This window comes from Ursus arctos, unplaced genomic scaffold (genome assembly GCF_023065955.2).
Source record: "Ursus arctos isolate Adak ecotype North America unplaced genomic scaffold, UrsArc2.0 scaffold_3, whole genome shotgun sequence".
NCBI lineage: Eukaryota > Metazoa > Chordata > Mammalia > Carnivora > Ursidae > Ursus > Ursus arctos.
In genome coordinates, this window is record NW_026622985.1 from 20,131,883 (window position 1) to 20,145,950 (window position 14,068).

Genomic DNA, 14,068 nt, shown 5'->3' on the forward strand with positions numbered 1-14,068 from the left:
CCAAATTATAAACTTAATTGAATCTTTCAACATCATATGCTATTTCAATAGGTTACTGGAACAACATTCTAAATAATGCTCAAAAATATTTTAAGTGGATGAAGAGTAACAATGTTTTTATTTGTTTTACTTTTTTTGTCCCTCCATACAAAACAGGAAATAACTTTCATATAAGAGCTACTTATTTAAAACTTTGTTTGTACTCTGTTACTAGTTATAGTAAATTAATAATGGTTTACATTTTTTCTCTTAGGGCCTTCATAATAAGAGAATGCCTTATATGACTTTTATGGCACTTACAAAATACCCTGAATGGCATTACTGAAGCTCGTAGGAATTCAGTGAGAACACAATATCATCCTATTTTAAAAGAAAAAAATGTAAGCTTGAGAAATCAAATCATATCTGCGTGTCAGCAAAAAAACTTCTGTTTTAGGCCTCTGTGTTTGTAGTTTTATTTTGACACTCTGACAAGAGAGCCTTGTTGGACAAAAAGTATTAAACCAACATGACCAAGAAATTGCTAACAGCAGGAACAACTGGTTTCTGTAAGGAAGTATTTTCCTTGTTATGCATATATAGCCTTGTTCTGGCCAATATGCAAGATATTCTAGATTTTATTTAAAAAAATTTTTTTGAAAGATTTTATTTATTTATTTGACAGAGAGAGACAGCAAGAGAGGGAACACAAGCAAGGGGAGTGTGAGAGGGAGAAGCAGGCTTCCCGCTGAGCAGGGAGCCCAATTCGGGGCTCAATCCCAGGACCTTGGGTTCATGACCTGAGCAGAAGGCAGACACTTAATGGCTGAGCCACCCAGGTGCCCTATTTAAAAATTATTTTAACCAGAGCTACATTTCTTAACTTTCTGCACCCAGGTCACTTCAGCCCCAATGGCCAAGCTACTCCAAGTATCCAAGCCACATGCCAACCATGTATACACAGACATATATTCAGTCTTCATATGAGTAAAAAGTGTATTAGTTTTAATGAAATACTTGAATTCTTAGAATAAGTTATTTGTAATAGACATAAGATCATATAAAGAGAAACATCATAATAACACTTAATACTTCGAGATTAATTAAGTCAACCATCACTTTAGAGGACCTTCCTGATGATACCTTTATTTCAGGATCACACATTGCAAAGAATTACTCTAGAGTGATGGGTCAAGAAGGTTCTACTACAGGGTGGTAGAAGAGCTTCCAAAAGAATGTATGGGGGCATTTTCCTCCAAAGAATATTCTATTTCAGGCATAAAAACTAAAATGAAAAACCTAAACACTAACACTAAATAACTCCACAGTAACAGTCAATATATTGTAACATTTTTGTTTGCACTACAAAGGGAACTATAGTCTTCACACCCAATATGGGGCTCAAACTCACAAACCCAAGATCAAGAGTTACATGCTCCATCAACTGGGCCAGCCAGGAGCCCCTCTGGTCAGTCTTTGTTTTTAAAAAGATTTTATTTATTCATTTGAGAGAGAGAGAGAGAGAGAATATGAGGTGGGGAGGGTGTAGCAGAGGGAGAGGGATTCCCCACTGAGCAGGGAGCCCGATGCAGGCTCTGTCCCTGAGATCATGACCTGAGCTGAAGGCAGTTACTCAACCAACTGAGCCACCCAGGCACTCCCCACCCGCCCCCTGGCCCCTGCAATCAGTCCTTAAATCAAGTTCTACCAGAAGAAATTTTCTTGAACTCATGACATCAGTATAGATTAAATAATCTGACCATCTGTTTCCTGGATGTTACAAAACCTTGAGTATACCATGTATCAAAATAAAACATTCCACTTGGCTAACCTTCATGTGACTTCAATTCCACTTTTCCTAGTTGGCTGACATAAACATCTATTGCACCCAGATGAGTTGAGGCCTTTAGACATCCAGAGGATGAATCTAGGAAAAAAGAAAAACCGTAAGTATAATCATTGTAGTAACTGAAATGATAAACTTGAAATAAACTCTACTTCAGCCATAGGATAAGGCACCAAGAGTCTTGCAAGGGTTTGTATTTTCCCCATACTTATGCCATCTTTCACTTTAAAATGAAAACAGAATCAGAAACTTACAAATCTATACCTAGATAACAAAAAATCCCTATGTCTATAGTAACAAAGGCCCTATGTCTATAGTATATAGTAATCAATATAACTTATTGATAATCATGCTTACTCTGCAACCTAATATATAGGAAGGACAGTACACAAGCAGTGGATCCTTGACAGCCAAGACTATCAAGCACCATTGATATATTTAGTTTATTATCAACTTTCAATACTTACTAAAGAATTTTGTCTCATGTAAAGACACATAGTAGTAGCAAAGTTAACAAAAATCAAAACTTTTTATATTTTCTCCTTTTAGCAAATTTGCTAGTGCTAAAAAATTACTGCTAATAGCGAAAGCTTACTCTAGATAAGATTTTGTTGCATTTCTTAAACAGAAAAGAAGAAAAAGGGAGTCACTTAAAGACTGGGTGAAGCTTGTTTATATCTAAATATTTCTTTTCAAAGTTCTGGAATTGAACAGATATCTTTCAGTCAGGAGAAGAAAATCATAATTAATTAAAGTGGTGCTGATTTGAAACTCAAATCTCTGTCATCATTGGCCCTAGTTTTCGAAAAGTCAACATTTCAAGTTCAAGGGAAAGCTGATCAAGTTAGAGATAAAGAAGTAAGAGAATGATGTTGAAGAGTCAGCACTAAGAAGCTTCTTCCTCCTAATAGCAACTGAACCTCTAATTTAATATTCTGTCTGACTGCCCTGGTAAGGCCAAAGCATATTTTTTTTTAGAAAGGCCTCTTAAAAAGCATATTTTATCAGGAACTTTACTACTTCGAAGTGGAAACAAATTAGGGAGTGTGGTGAAAATAATGCCAAAAATTATACTAAACTTTTAATAAAACGTGAAAAAACACATTTGTATACTAGACATTTTTCTTCAAATTTTTACATGACCCTAAACAAAGCAACTTGGGAATAAACTGGTTAAAATCTGACCCCAAGAAAATTCATATTAATTATGTGTAATCTATACTGAAAAATGACCTTTATTGGACCTACTTTATTTAATTCTTAAGTTCAAAAGTAAACATTGACGCATGGAAATTAAGCAATTAGTGATAAATGACAGAATAGTTGGGCGAACATGAATATCTCTCTCCTCAGTTACCAACAGAAACTCTTTTTAAATAACCTCTTAATGCATCCTAAAAGAAGCCAAGTAAAAATATATTATGATTTTAAAAAATGTGGACTACACAATGTGTGTATTATCCCAGGTTGAACAAAGTAAAATATTTGAAACATTAGGTTGATTTCTTGCTTTCTCTAGGGGGAAAAAACCACAAGATTTTCATGAAACTAATATAACAGTACTTTTCACTTCTCCCCCCAAGCCAATGGGAAATAAGAGCTAAAAAATTTTATCACAAACCACTGAATAATTACATCCTCATATTATCAGTCTTGAGCTCTGATAATGGTCCATCCCTTAGAGACTATCAAAAAAAATTTTTTTAAACTCAAGACATATTTTCAAAAGAGAAAGCAAAAGTGATATTTGAAAAGCTATGTAGCAAAACAAATACTAATTTTCTTTTGTTTTATGTAATACAAATGATTGGAACTAAAAATTAATTATCAAGAGTCAAATTAAGACTTCCTCTACAAAATTTCATTTGTTTGGAAATTCACATAATGGAGAAATTCTATAGCTCTCAGAAGAAGCCTTAAGGGAAATATGCATTAGACAGCAATTAAGAAGTGAACAGAAATTATTAGTCCAGCTAGTGTTTGGAGTAAGTGGACTCTCACAGAGAGCTTTCTATCATCACAATTTTGGACAAGGATCTGGTTGTTGTTACAGAGACCACTGAGTTTTCCTGGAAAATTATACATACAATAGGGAAAAACTGATGTTAACTACTAGCTAATCACTACATACAACCAAAAACCCCAGATATTTGTAATATACATTTAGCTAATAGCAGAGAATAACAACTACTTGAAAGGCTAAAATTCCAAACTTACAGATAAAGGGAGAATTCTTTTAAATCAGTCAAACATGTTCAGAAAGTTCTTCTGAATTTTTACCATTTTACTTCATGTTTCAACATGTGGATACTAAGGAACAGCAACACAAAAGATATTTCTTCATTTCTGCAACTTGATTCCTACACTTCCAAAGCTACGCTAATTGCAAGAACAAGGAACAAATTTCACATACAGGACGTAAAGGATTTGCAAAGGCAGAATTGTAAGGTCATTTTAAGTTTTCTAAGTATCCTGCCTAGGTATTCTGTATTAGGGAGGGAGCATTAGGAGGCTGGGCTTCCGAGGGACACACTAAGGCAAACCACCCACCTCCTGCTCCAAACATGAAGATATTCTTTTTTTAAAGCTAAAATTACCAGTACATGGCTTCTGGCAGTGCCTTCCAAAAGAGGCAACATAGGGCAGAGAAAGTAAAGTTAGGTGAGCAACTCTATTAGCACTCCAATCCTGTTATTTATTACCAAACTTTGCTTTCTACTGTTGACTCATTTTATTTTTAAAGATATTTATTTGAGAGAGAGAGAGAGAGAGAGAGCGAGAGAGAGCATGCTCACAAGTGGCAGGAGGGGCAGAGGTAGAGAATCTTTAAGCAGACTCCACACTGAAGGCAGAGTCCAGTGGGGGCCTCTAATGCATGACACATGTGATCATGACCTGAGCCAAAACCAAGTCAAAGATACCCAACTGACTGAGCCACCCAGACGCCCCTGTTGACTCATTTTAAATGGATGATCTGGTATTCCAGAAAAAAGACATTATTTTTTAAAATATGAGTCCAAGGAAAATCATGGTTTTGATATATACAATCAAATTTTTTATAGCACTTCAGTTTCTGAGAGAGCTTACTGTTACAGAAATTAGAAAGAACAGGGTTTGGGGAGGTAAATTATAATGTGTATATAAAATCCAAATGACTGATGAGATTACTTAAGAACCTGATCAATTATATTACCTAAACTCCTTTTTTACCTGAATTATAAATATTCTTCTAAATAAAAGAATCATGGGAAAAATACTTTGTCTATTTTCCTGAAATCAGACAGAATAATACCTAAATTATCTCAAGTCTCCTAACATTCTAAACTTGATAATATTATATAACTTTTCTCAACACCCATTCCAATATTTTGAAGCCTCTGCTATTCTAGTAAATTTCCCTCTCAGGTTCCTACAAATCACTTTTTATTTCTTCGTTAACTAATTTGCTTTTACTAATCTCAATTCCTCAAAATTCAAGTTACTCAGTAGACTTTAATTAGGTTATCATGATTTGTAGAGTCGCCTTCAACTTTCTTCAGCAAACCTTTTATGAAAAACAAGCCAAGCAATTAAGAAACTTAAAATAAGCATTGCACTTGTCACCTTTTGGATTAAGGCATCATATCCAAAATTTCACCAGACTCATGACAACAATGGTTTTTAGGCTCTACAGCAGGGATGGCAAACTATAGGCCCCCTCCTGTTTTTATTAATGAAGTTTTATTGGAACATAGACACATCTATTTGTTTGTGTATTGTCAATGACTGCTTTGTGTTAAAATGAGAGAGTTGCATAGTACAGACAGACCATGTGGCCCACAGAGCCAAAAATATTTAATATCTGGCCCTTTACAAAGTCTGCAGACTCCTAGAGCAAAACATCTTGTTTTGAGGAAATAAGCTTGCCCCCACAACCCCCACCAAAAAGTAAAATTTAATTCTGTTTAAGACAAAGAGATTTACCAATTTACTGAAATCAGTTATTTTCCTAAGGCCTCAGTAGTATACAGATAGATATTAAATTCTTGCTTATAGAAATGAAAAAAGTTGTCTCAGGGCAGTTCTAACTTTTTACTGACCCTGACTGCTCACTATTTTCTAGGGGTAATGGAGATGCTTCCACCAGATTTATTAAAGTGAGAAATAGGGGCTCCTGGGTGGCTCAGTTGGTTAAGCAACTGCCTTTGACTCAGGTCATGATCTCAGGGTCCGGGGATCAAGTCCCGCACTGAGCTCCTTGCTTAGCAGGGAGCCTGCTTCTCCCTCTGCCTGCCTCTCCCCCTTCCTGTGCTCTCTCTCTCTCTCTCTGACAAATAAATAAAATCCTAAAAAAAAATACATGACATTATATGTGATAATATAAATGAAAAATCATATCAGTATATTAAAGGTTTTATAATATATGTTGATGTAAGCAACCTATACTGTAAAGGACAGGAGTAGATAAATGAATCTGCTGACATAATATGAAGTGGCATAATATTAATTCTAAATAGACTGTGAAAAATTAAGTTTCTATATTAACATCACTAGAAACTCTGCTAAAAAGTAATGCAAAAAGGTATAGCTAAAAAGTCAAAAGGAAAATTAAAATGGAATTCCGAAATACGCGAATTAATGCAAAAAAGGCAAAAAAGAAGAAAAAACAAAAAATAGAAGAGCCAAAATAAAATGGTATATCCATATCCAACCATATCAATAATTATATTAAATGTTAATGGACAACACCTTCTAATTAAAAGACAAAGATTTTGCAAAATGAACTTTATTTTATTTATTTATTTTAAAGATTTTATTTATTTATTTGAGAGAGAGAGAGACAGCCAGCGAGAGAGGGAACACAAGCAGGGGGAGTGGGAGAGGAAGAAGCAGGCTCCCAGTGGAGGAGCCTGATGTGGGGCTCGATCCCAGAACGCTGGGATCACGCCCTGAGCCAAAGGCAGATGCTTAATGACTGCACCACCCAGTCGCCCCGCCAAATGAACTTTAAAAAGCAAGTGCCAACCATGTTGTCTATAAAAGATGTTTTTAAACATAAAGATAGATTGTGAGTAAATGAATAGAAAAAGATATACCATGCTAACATTAAGCATAAGAAGGCAAGACTGCCTTTATAATTACTAATATTAAGCATAAGAAGGGAAGAGTGTTTTTATCATTAGATGAAGTAAATTCAGGACAGAGAGTATTACTTGAGATAAAGCAGGGCATTTTATAATGATAAAAGGGTTAATTCATCAGGAAGCCATAACAATCTTGAATATGAATATCATAAACAGGGATTCTAAAGCCAAATGTAAAGCTGACAGAATTCATTGAAAAATTTGACACTCCTCTCTCAGCAACTGATAGAATTAAACCAAAAAAAGAAAAAAAATTATTATACACTCATTTCAAAGGCATGTGATATGAAAATTTATAAGATAAAACCATATGCTTGGCGATAAAATAAATTGCAATAAATGTAAAAAACACAACAAAAAAACAACAACAATCCTGAAATCACACAAAGTATTTTCTCTGACCAGAATGGAATTTAATTAGAAATCAATAAAATAAGAGATCTATAATAACCTTAAATATATGAAAATTCAACAACAGACTTCTATGGACCAAAGATGAAATCAAAAGTAAAATTAAAAGTCTTCTAAAGGATGATTTTAAAAAATGCAACATTTCACAGAACTAGAACAAACAATCCTAAAATTTGTATGGAACCACAAAAGACCCCAAATAGCCACAACGGTCTTTAAAAAGAAAAGAAAACTTCAGGTATCACAATTCTAGACTTTAAATTATATTACAAATCCGTAATAATCAAACAGTATGATACTGGCACAAAAACAGACACATAGATCAATGGAACAGAACAGAAAACAAAGAAATAAACCCACAACTATATGATCAATTAATCTACAAAGCTTGAAAGAATATCCAATGGGAAAAATACAGTCTCTTCATTAAATGGTGTTGAGAAAACAGGAGAGCTACGTGCAAAAGAATGAAAACGGACCACTTTCTTACACCATACACAAAAATAAATTCAAAATGAACGAAAGACCTAAATGTAAGACCTGAAACCACGAAAATCCTAGAAGGGAGCACAGGCAGTAATTTCTCTCACATCAGCTGTAGCAACATTTTTCTAGATACGTCTCCTGAGGCAAGGGAAATAATAGCAAAAATAAACTATGGGGACTACATCAAAATAAAAAGCTTCTGCACAAAAAGGAAACAACCAACAAAACTAAATGGCAACCTACTGAATGGGAGAAGATATTTGCAAATGACTTACCCAATAAAGGGTTAGTATCCAAAATATATAGAAAACTTCTACGATTCAACACCAAAAAACCAAATAATCCAATTTAAAAATGGGCAGAAGACATGAACAGACACTTCTTCAAACAAGACATCCAGATGGCCAACGGACACATGAAAAGATGCTCAACATCATTCAGTATCAGGGAAATTCAAATCAAAACCACAATGAGATTATCACCTCATACCTGTCAGAATGGCTAAAATCAAAAACACAAGAAACAACAAGCCGTGGTGAGGATATAGAGAAAAAGGAACTCTCTGGCCTGTCAGTGGGAATGCAAACTGGTGCAGGCACTGTGGAAGACAGTGCAGAGCTTCCTCAAAAAATTAAAAATAGAGCTACCATATGATCCAGCAATCACACTAGGTAGGTATTTACCCAAAGAATATGGAAACACTAATTCTAAGGGATATATACATACCCCTGTGTTTAGTGCAGCATTTGTCCATTGATAGATGGATGGATAAAGAAGATGTGGTATACAATGGAATATTATCCAGCCATAAAAAATAATGAAATCTTACCGTTTGCAACAACATTGTTGGAGCTAGAGAGTATTATGCTAAATGAAATAAGTCACTCAGAGAAAGACAAATACCAGATGATTTCACTCATATGTGGAATTTAAGAAACAAAAAAAATGAAACAAAGGAAAAAGACAAATATAAAAACAGACTCTTAACTATACAGAACAAACTAATGGTTACCAGAGGGGAGGTGGGTGGAGGGATGGGTGAAATAGGTGAAGGGAATTAAGAGTACACTTGCCATGAAAAACACTTAGTAATAATATGGAATTATTGAGTCACTATATTGTACACGTAAAACTAATAAAAGAAATCTTGCCACTTGCAACAACAAGGATGGATCTATGTTGGATCCATACATGGATCTATGTAAAGGAAAAAAAGAAGAGAGACAAATAAAGAAATAGACTCTTCATTATAGAGAACAAACTGATGGTTACCAAAGGGGAGGTTGGTGGATGTATGGGTGAAATAGGTCATGGATATTAAGGAGGGCACCTGTCATGATGAGTACTGGGTGATGTATGAAATTCTTAACCCACTATATTGTATGGCTGAAACTAACATAACACTATATGTTAACTACACTGGAATTAAAATGAAAACTTAATTAAAAAACACTAATTCAAAGGTATATATGCACTCCTGTAGTTACTGAAGCACTATTTACAGTAGCCAAATTATGGAAGAAAAAAAACCTGCAACATTTCAAAATGTGGGGAATATACTGCTTATAACAGACTTGTAATTTAAATGCTAATATTAACAAAGAAAGTCTAAAAATTAAAAAAAGAAAGTCTACAATCAATGACCTAATGTTTTACCTGAAGAAGCTAGAAAAGGAAGAGCAAGGAAACTCAAAGTAAATAAAAGAAAGAACATAATACAGAGCAGAAATCAATCAATATGTTAGAAAACAAACAATAGAGATACTTAGTGAAAAATTGGTTCTTTGAAAATATTAACAAAATTATAAAGTTTAGCTTTATTAATCAAGAAAAAGAAAATACAAGTATCAATATCAGGAATGAAAAGGAAAGAAGTATTACTACACAACCTACAGGCATAAAAAGGAGTACAAGGGAATACTTTGCAAAACATTATGTGAACAAATTTGACAATTTGATAAAATAGACAAATTCCTTGAAAATACCACTTACCAAATGTAAAACCACATAAAACAGAAAATATTAATATGGTAATAAAATATCTATTAACTTACACAGTCACTTGATTCTAGACAAAGATGCTGAAATAATATATTGGAGAATGAAAGATTTTTCAACAAATGGTGATGTAATTACTAAAACATACTTACGGGAAAAAACAAATCTTGATTCCTAAACACAGAAAGTTAGAGATAGATCAAAGGTAAAAGCAAAAATTGTAAAGGTGCTAGAGGAAAACATAGGAGAACAGCTTCATGATTGAAGGCAGACAAAGATTTCTCAGGACACAGAAATCAATAACCATAAAAATAATCAGTAAATTAGACTTCATCAAAATGGAAATCTTCCCATCAAAATACACTATTAAGAAAATGAACATGCAAGCCACAGGCTGAGAGGAAATATGGAAAAACAATATCTGACAAAGGGTTGTTCCCAGAATACATAAACAACTCCACCAATTCAATAATAAAAAGACAAATAATCCAACTAAAAAATAAATGGGCAAAAGATCTGAACAAAACTTCAAAAAGAAATATATACTAATAATCAATAAGCACATGAAAAAGTACTGAACGTCATTCGTCATCAGGGAAATGTAAATTAATACCATAGGAAAACCCCTGTACACACACCAGAATTGGTAAAATTAAAAGACTGACAATAAAAATGTTGGTGAGGATGTGGAACAACTAGAATTCTCATACACTGTAGAAGGAAGTGTAAAATGGAACTTTGGGGAAAAGACTGGTATGGTATCATGCATACTCAAATCAGCAATTCTATTCCTAGGCATTTACCCAAGAGGAGAAAAATACACACATATAAATGTGTGTATATATACATATAAAATATACTTATATACATATATATAATCCATGTATCTCTCCATAAAATGACTTGTCTAAGAAGGTTCACAGAAACTTTGTTTACAACTGCCAAAAACTAGACATAGCCCAGGTATCCATCAACAGAATAAACAAATTAAGTTTTCTAGTTGCCTGCATCAACTTCTGCACCCTCTGGTATATTGTAATATACCAGAACAGCTTGGTTGCTCTTTTAAAATATAAATTATATATTACTCCCCTGCTAGCTCCTGTTGTAGTTGGAAGTAAGTCCCTACCCTGATCTAGCCCTCATTTACCTCATCTCCCATGACTCTCCCCAAGTTCTCTTTCTATACCTCGAAAATGATAAGTTCATTCCAGTTTCAGGGCTTATACTGGCTTTTCCTCTATCTGGGGAGCTCTGCATCAGAATTTTATGAGCTTCTTTCCCATTATTCTGGCTTTAGTTCAAATGTCCCTTCTTCAGACCCTCCCTGATTGCTAAATGCAGTCGCTTTCTTTTCCCCACTCTCTCTTCCATTACCCTCTCTTATTTATTCATTGCACAATCTGAAGTTATCTTTGGTTATTTACATGCTTATTGTCTTTCTTCTCAGGCCAACGGTGAGCATGGAGACTATGCCTTCTTGACCATAATATTCCCTAGTACCTTAAAGAGTTCCTCATATACCGCAGACACTCAATAAACAGATGTTGATGAGTTACTGCTATACTCAAGACTGTCTTCAAACATTACCACAATGTTGAAGCAATAAATAGAGACATAATTTAGATCTTTCTTCCAAAGATCTTGAAAGAAATTGAGATATTGAAAGAAATAAAGGAATTTATGAAATGTACATTTCCTTCATAATTAAGGTTAAAACACAGTGGCTTACTAGTTTTATATTATAGATAATAAACTGGAAGAGGAAAAGGAAGGGTAGTTTTTTGAATAACTACCATGGATTGAGCTGTACTTTATTTAGATTGTTGACCCTTGAACAACATGGGTTTGAACTACTGGGTCCACTCATAAGTGGATTTTTTTGAACACATATACGGTACAGTACTATAAATCTATTTTCTCTTCCTTATGATTTTTTTTCTTTTTTTTTTTTTTAAAGACCCTATTTATTTATGTGACAGAGAGACAGCCAGGGAGAGAGGGAACACAGCAGGGGAGTGGGAGAGGAAGAAGCAGGCTCCCAGCGGAGGAGCCCGATGTGGGACTCGATCCCGATCCCGGAACGCCGGGATCACACCCTGAGCTGAAGGCAGACGCTCAACGACTGCGCCACCCAGGCACCCCTCCTTATGATTTTCTTAACATTTCTTTTCTCTTGCTTACTTTGTTATAATAACACAGTATTTAACACATAAGCACACAAAATATGTGTTAATGGACAGTCTGTTTTTGGTTAAGGCTTCTGGTCAACAGTAGGCTATAGTACTACGTTATTTAATATCTTAACAACCTTGTGCTATGTAAGTGGTATCCATTTTATGTGTAAAAATGTAAACTCAGAGACACTAATGTGATCAGAGTCACACAGCTAATAGGTAGAAGGACCAAAATTCACAATCAAATCTACTTCTAAAGTCCATGTTTTCCCACACTATGACAGATCAAAATATGATAACTTAACAAATGTATATATTTTCTCTTACCTTAAGAGATTCTTCCAAAATAAAACCCCAAATTTATCAACCACATTCACAAAATAAGAATTCAACCATTATTTACACCTTCACATACTTGTGGATTTTTAAGAACCTAAAACTACAGACACGATTTATGTTTTGCTAAAGAAAATTATAAAGGTTTATTAACTACTTTTATAATTGTAGTCAATTATATATATATATATTTAAAGATTTATTTATTTATCTGAGAGAGAGCAAGAAAGAGCGAGAGCACGCACATGTGCAAGTGAGGGGAGGGGCAGAGGGAAAGACTCTCCAAGCAGATTCCCTGCCAACCACGGAGCCCAACATAGGGCTCTATCTCAGGACTCCAAGGATCACCACCCGAGCTGAAACCAAGAGTCAGACTTTCAATCGACTGAGCCACCCAGGCACCCCTATATTTCTTAACACTGGACTCAGGTCATTTGAGTGGACAGAGATTTATCTAAGAAAAATAAAACATTTTGTCTGAAAATCCCTCTAATGCTTAATAGCAGGAAAAAGAAAAAGTTCATATAGAAAATTAAAAAGAATTCATAACATTAATCATTTATACAGAGTTTGAAACCATCTTCAAATATGTACATTACTGCTCATTTCATACTTGCTATTACCATTCTTTTCTAGTATGGATAAATAACCATTTATTTCCAATTTTAGAGAGAATGGTTTTTCCATTTATGTTCCCATATTTCTATCCAAGAATAACACTAACATTATTGTATTATATCATATTATAAGTATTCCTCAAATTCGTATCTGCCTAAAGGGCCTTCTAGTTGGTAGTGAAATTCCCTGTGCCCCCCAATTTGCAACATTCTCCTCCTTTTCCTCCCTTGCTTTACTGCTACAAACTCTGCCCATGTCTAGCATTTTCTCTCCCCAGCTAGCTCAGCTTCTCACCAGTGTACCTTTTGTTCACACTAGAAATTTCCCTTACCATCCCTAGATGTGTCGAAATGGCCTGTCAACAGTAAATCTTGATTTCCCACTGGAAACAGGTAAATCCTTCTGTCATGTCTTAGTTAAAATGATTTATAACTATTACTTAAGAAGCCTTTATTTTTAACTTAATCCCTCGCTGAACAAAAGTTTCAATCTCTTGAAAATTTTTAAAAAGATATGTACTTTAAGCCAGAAAATTTAGGAGTGATAGTGAAAAGGACTATTGAAAATGTTCACTATTCTGATCAGTACAACAAAAGGACAAATGTAAAACATCAGAAAGGACAAAGCCAGGAGGCCCTGGGCATTCATACTGTCAATAAGCCACAGCTTCCCCACAAAGGTTTTAGTTTCCCATCCCCACCCCCTACCCTCTAAGGCCTAAAAACAACCACCACTCTTGGGGTTTAGAGTGTGCCTTTGCCTAATAGGTAAGCAGGTGCTACTTGGGACAGAGAAAAACTTTATCTAAACTATCTGGAAATCTGAAGTTTTTCTCTCACAGGCACAGCATCACATGTAGTGATGAGGTCTAAGGTACCATTAGCCACTATTAGTTCTGGCTTAGGATTAGAACAATAATAAAAATGACTACTTTTTATTGAATTTTTACCATATGTCAGACACTGTGTTAAAGTACTTTATATATATATATGATCTCACTTATAATAATCCTATATGAAAGGTACTTAAGTATTTTTATTTATTTATTTATTTTTTTTAAAGATTTTTATTTATTTATTCGACAGAGATAGAGA

At 34.4% G+C, this 14,068-nt stretch overlaps 1 protein-coding gene across 3 annotated transcripts in view; it reads right to left on the reverse strand.

Moving 5' to 3' along the window:
- Nucleotides 1-14,068, reverse strand: part of FAM185A (family with sequence similarity 185 member A) — a 91,226-nt gene that overhangs the window by 49,980 nt on the left and 27,178 nt on the right. For all 3 annotated transcript variants that reach the window (XM_026504226.4, XM_026504212.4, XM_026504220.4), the window contains exon 6: nt 1,811-1,906. In XM_026504226.4, coding sequence (XP_026360011.3) covers nt 1,811-1,906 — 96 coding nt within the window. The remainder of the gene's footprint in view (nt 1-1,810; nt 1,907-14,068) is intronic.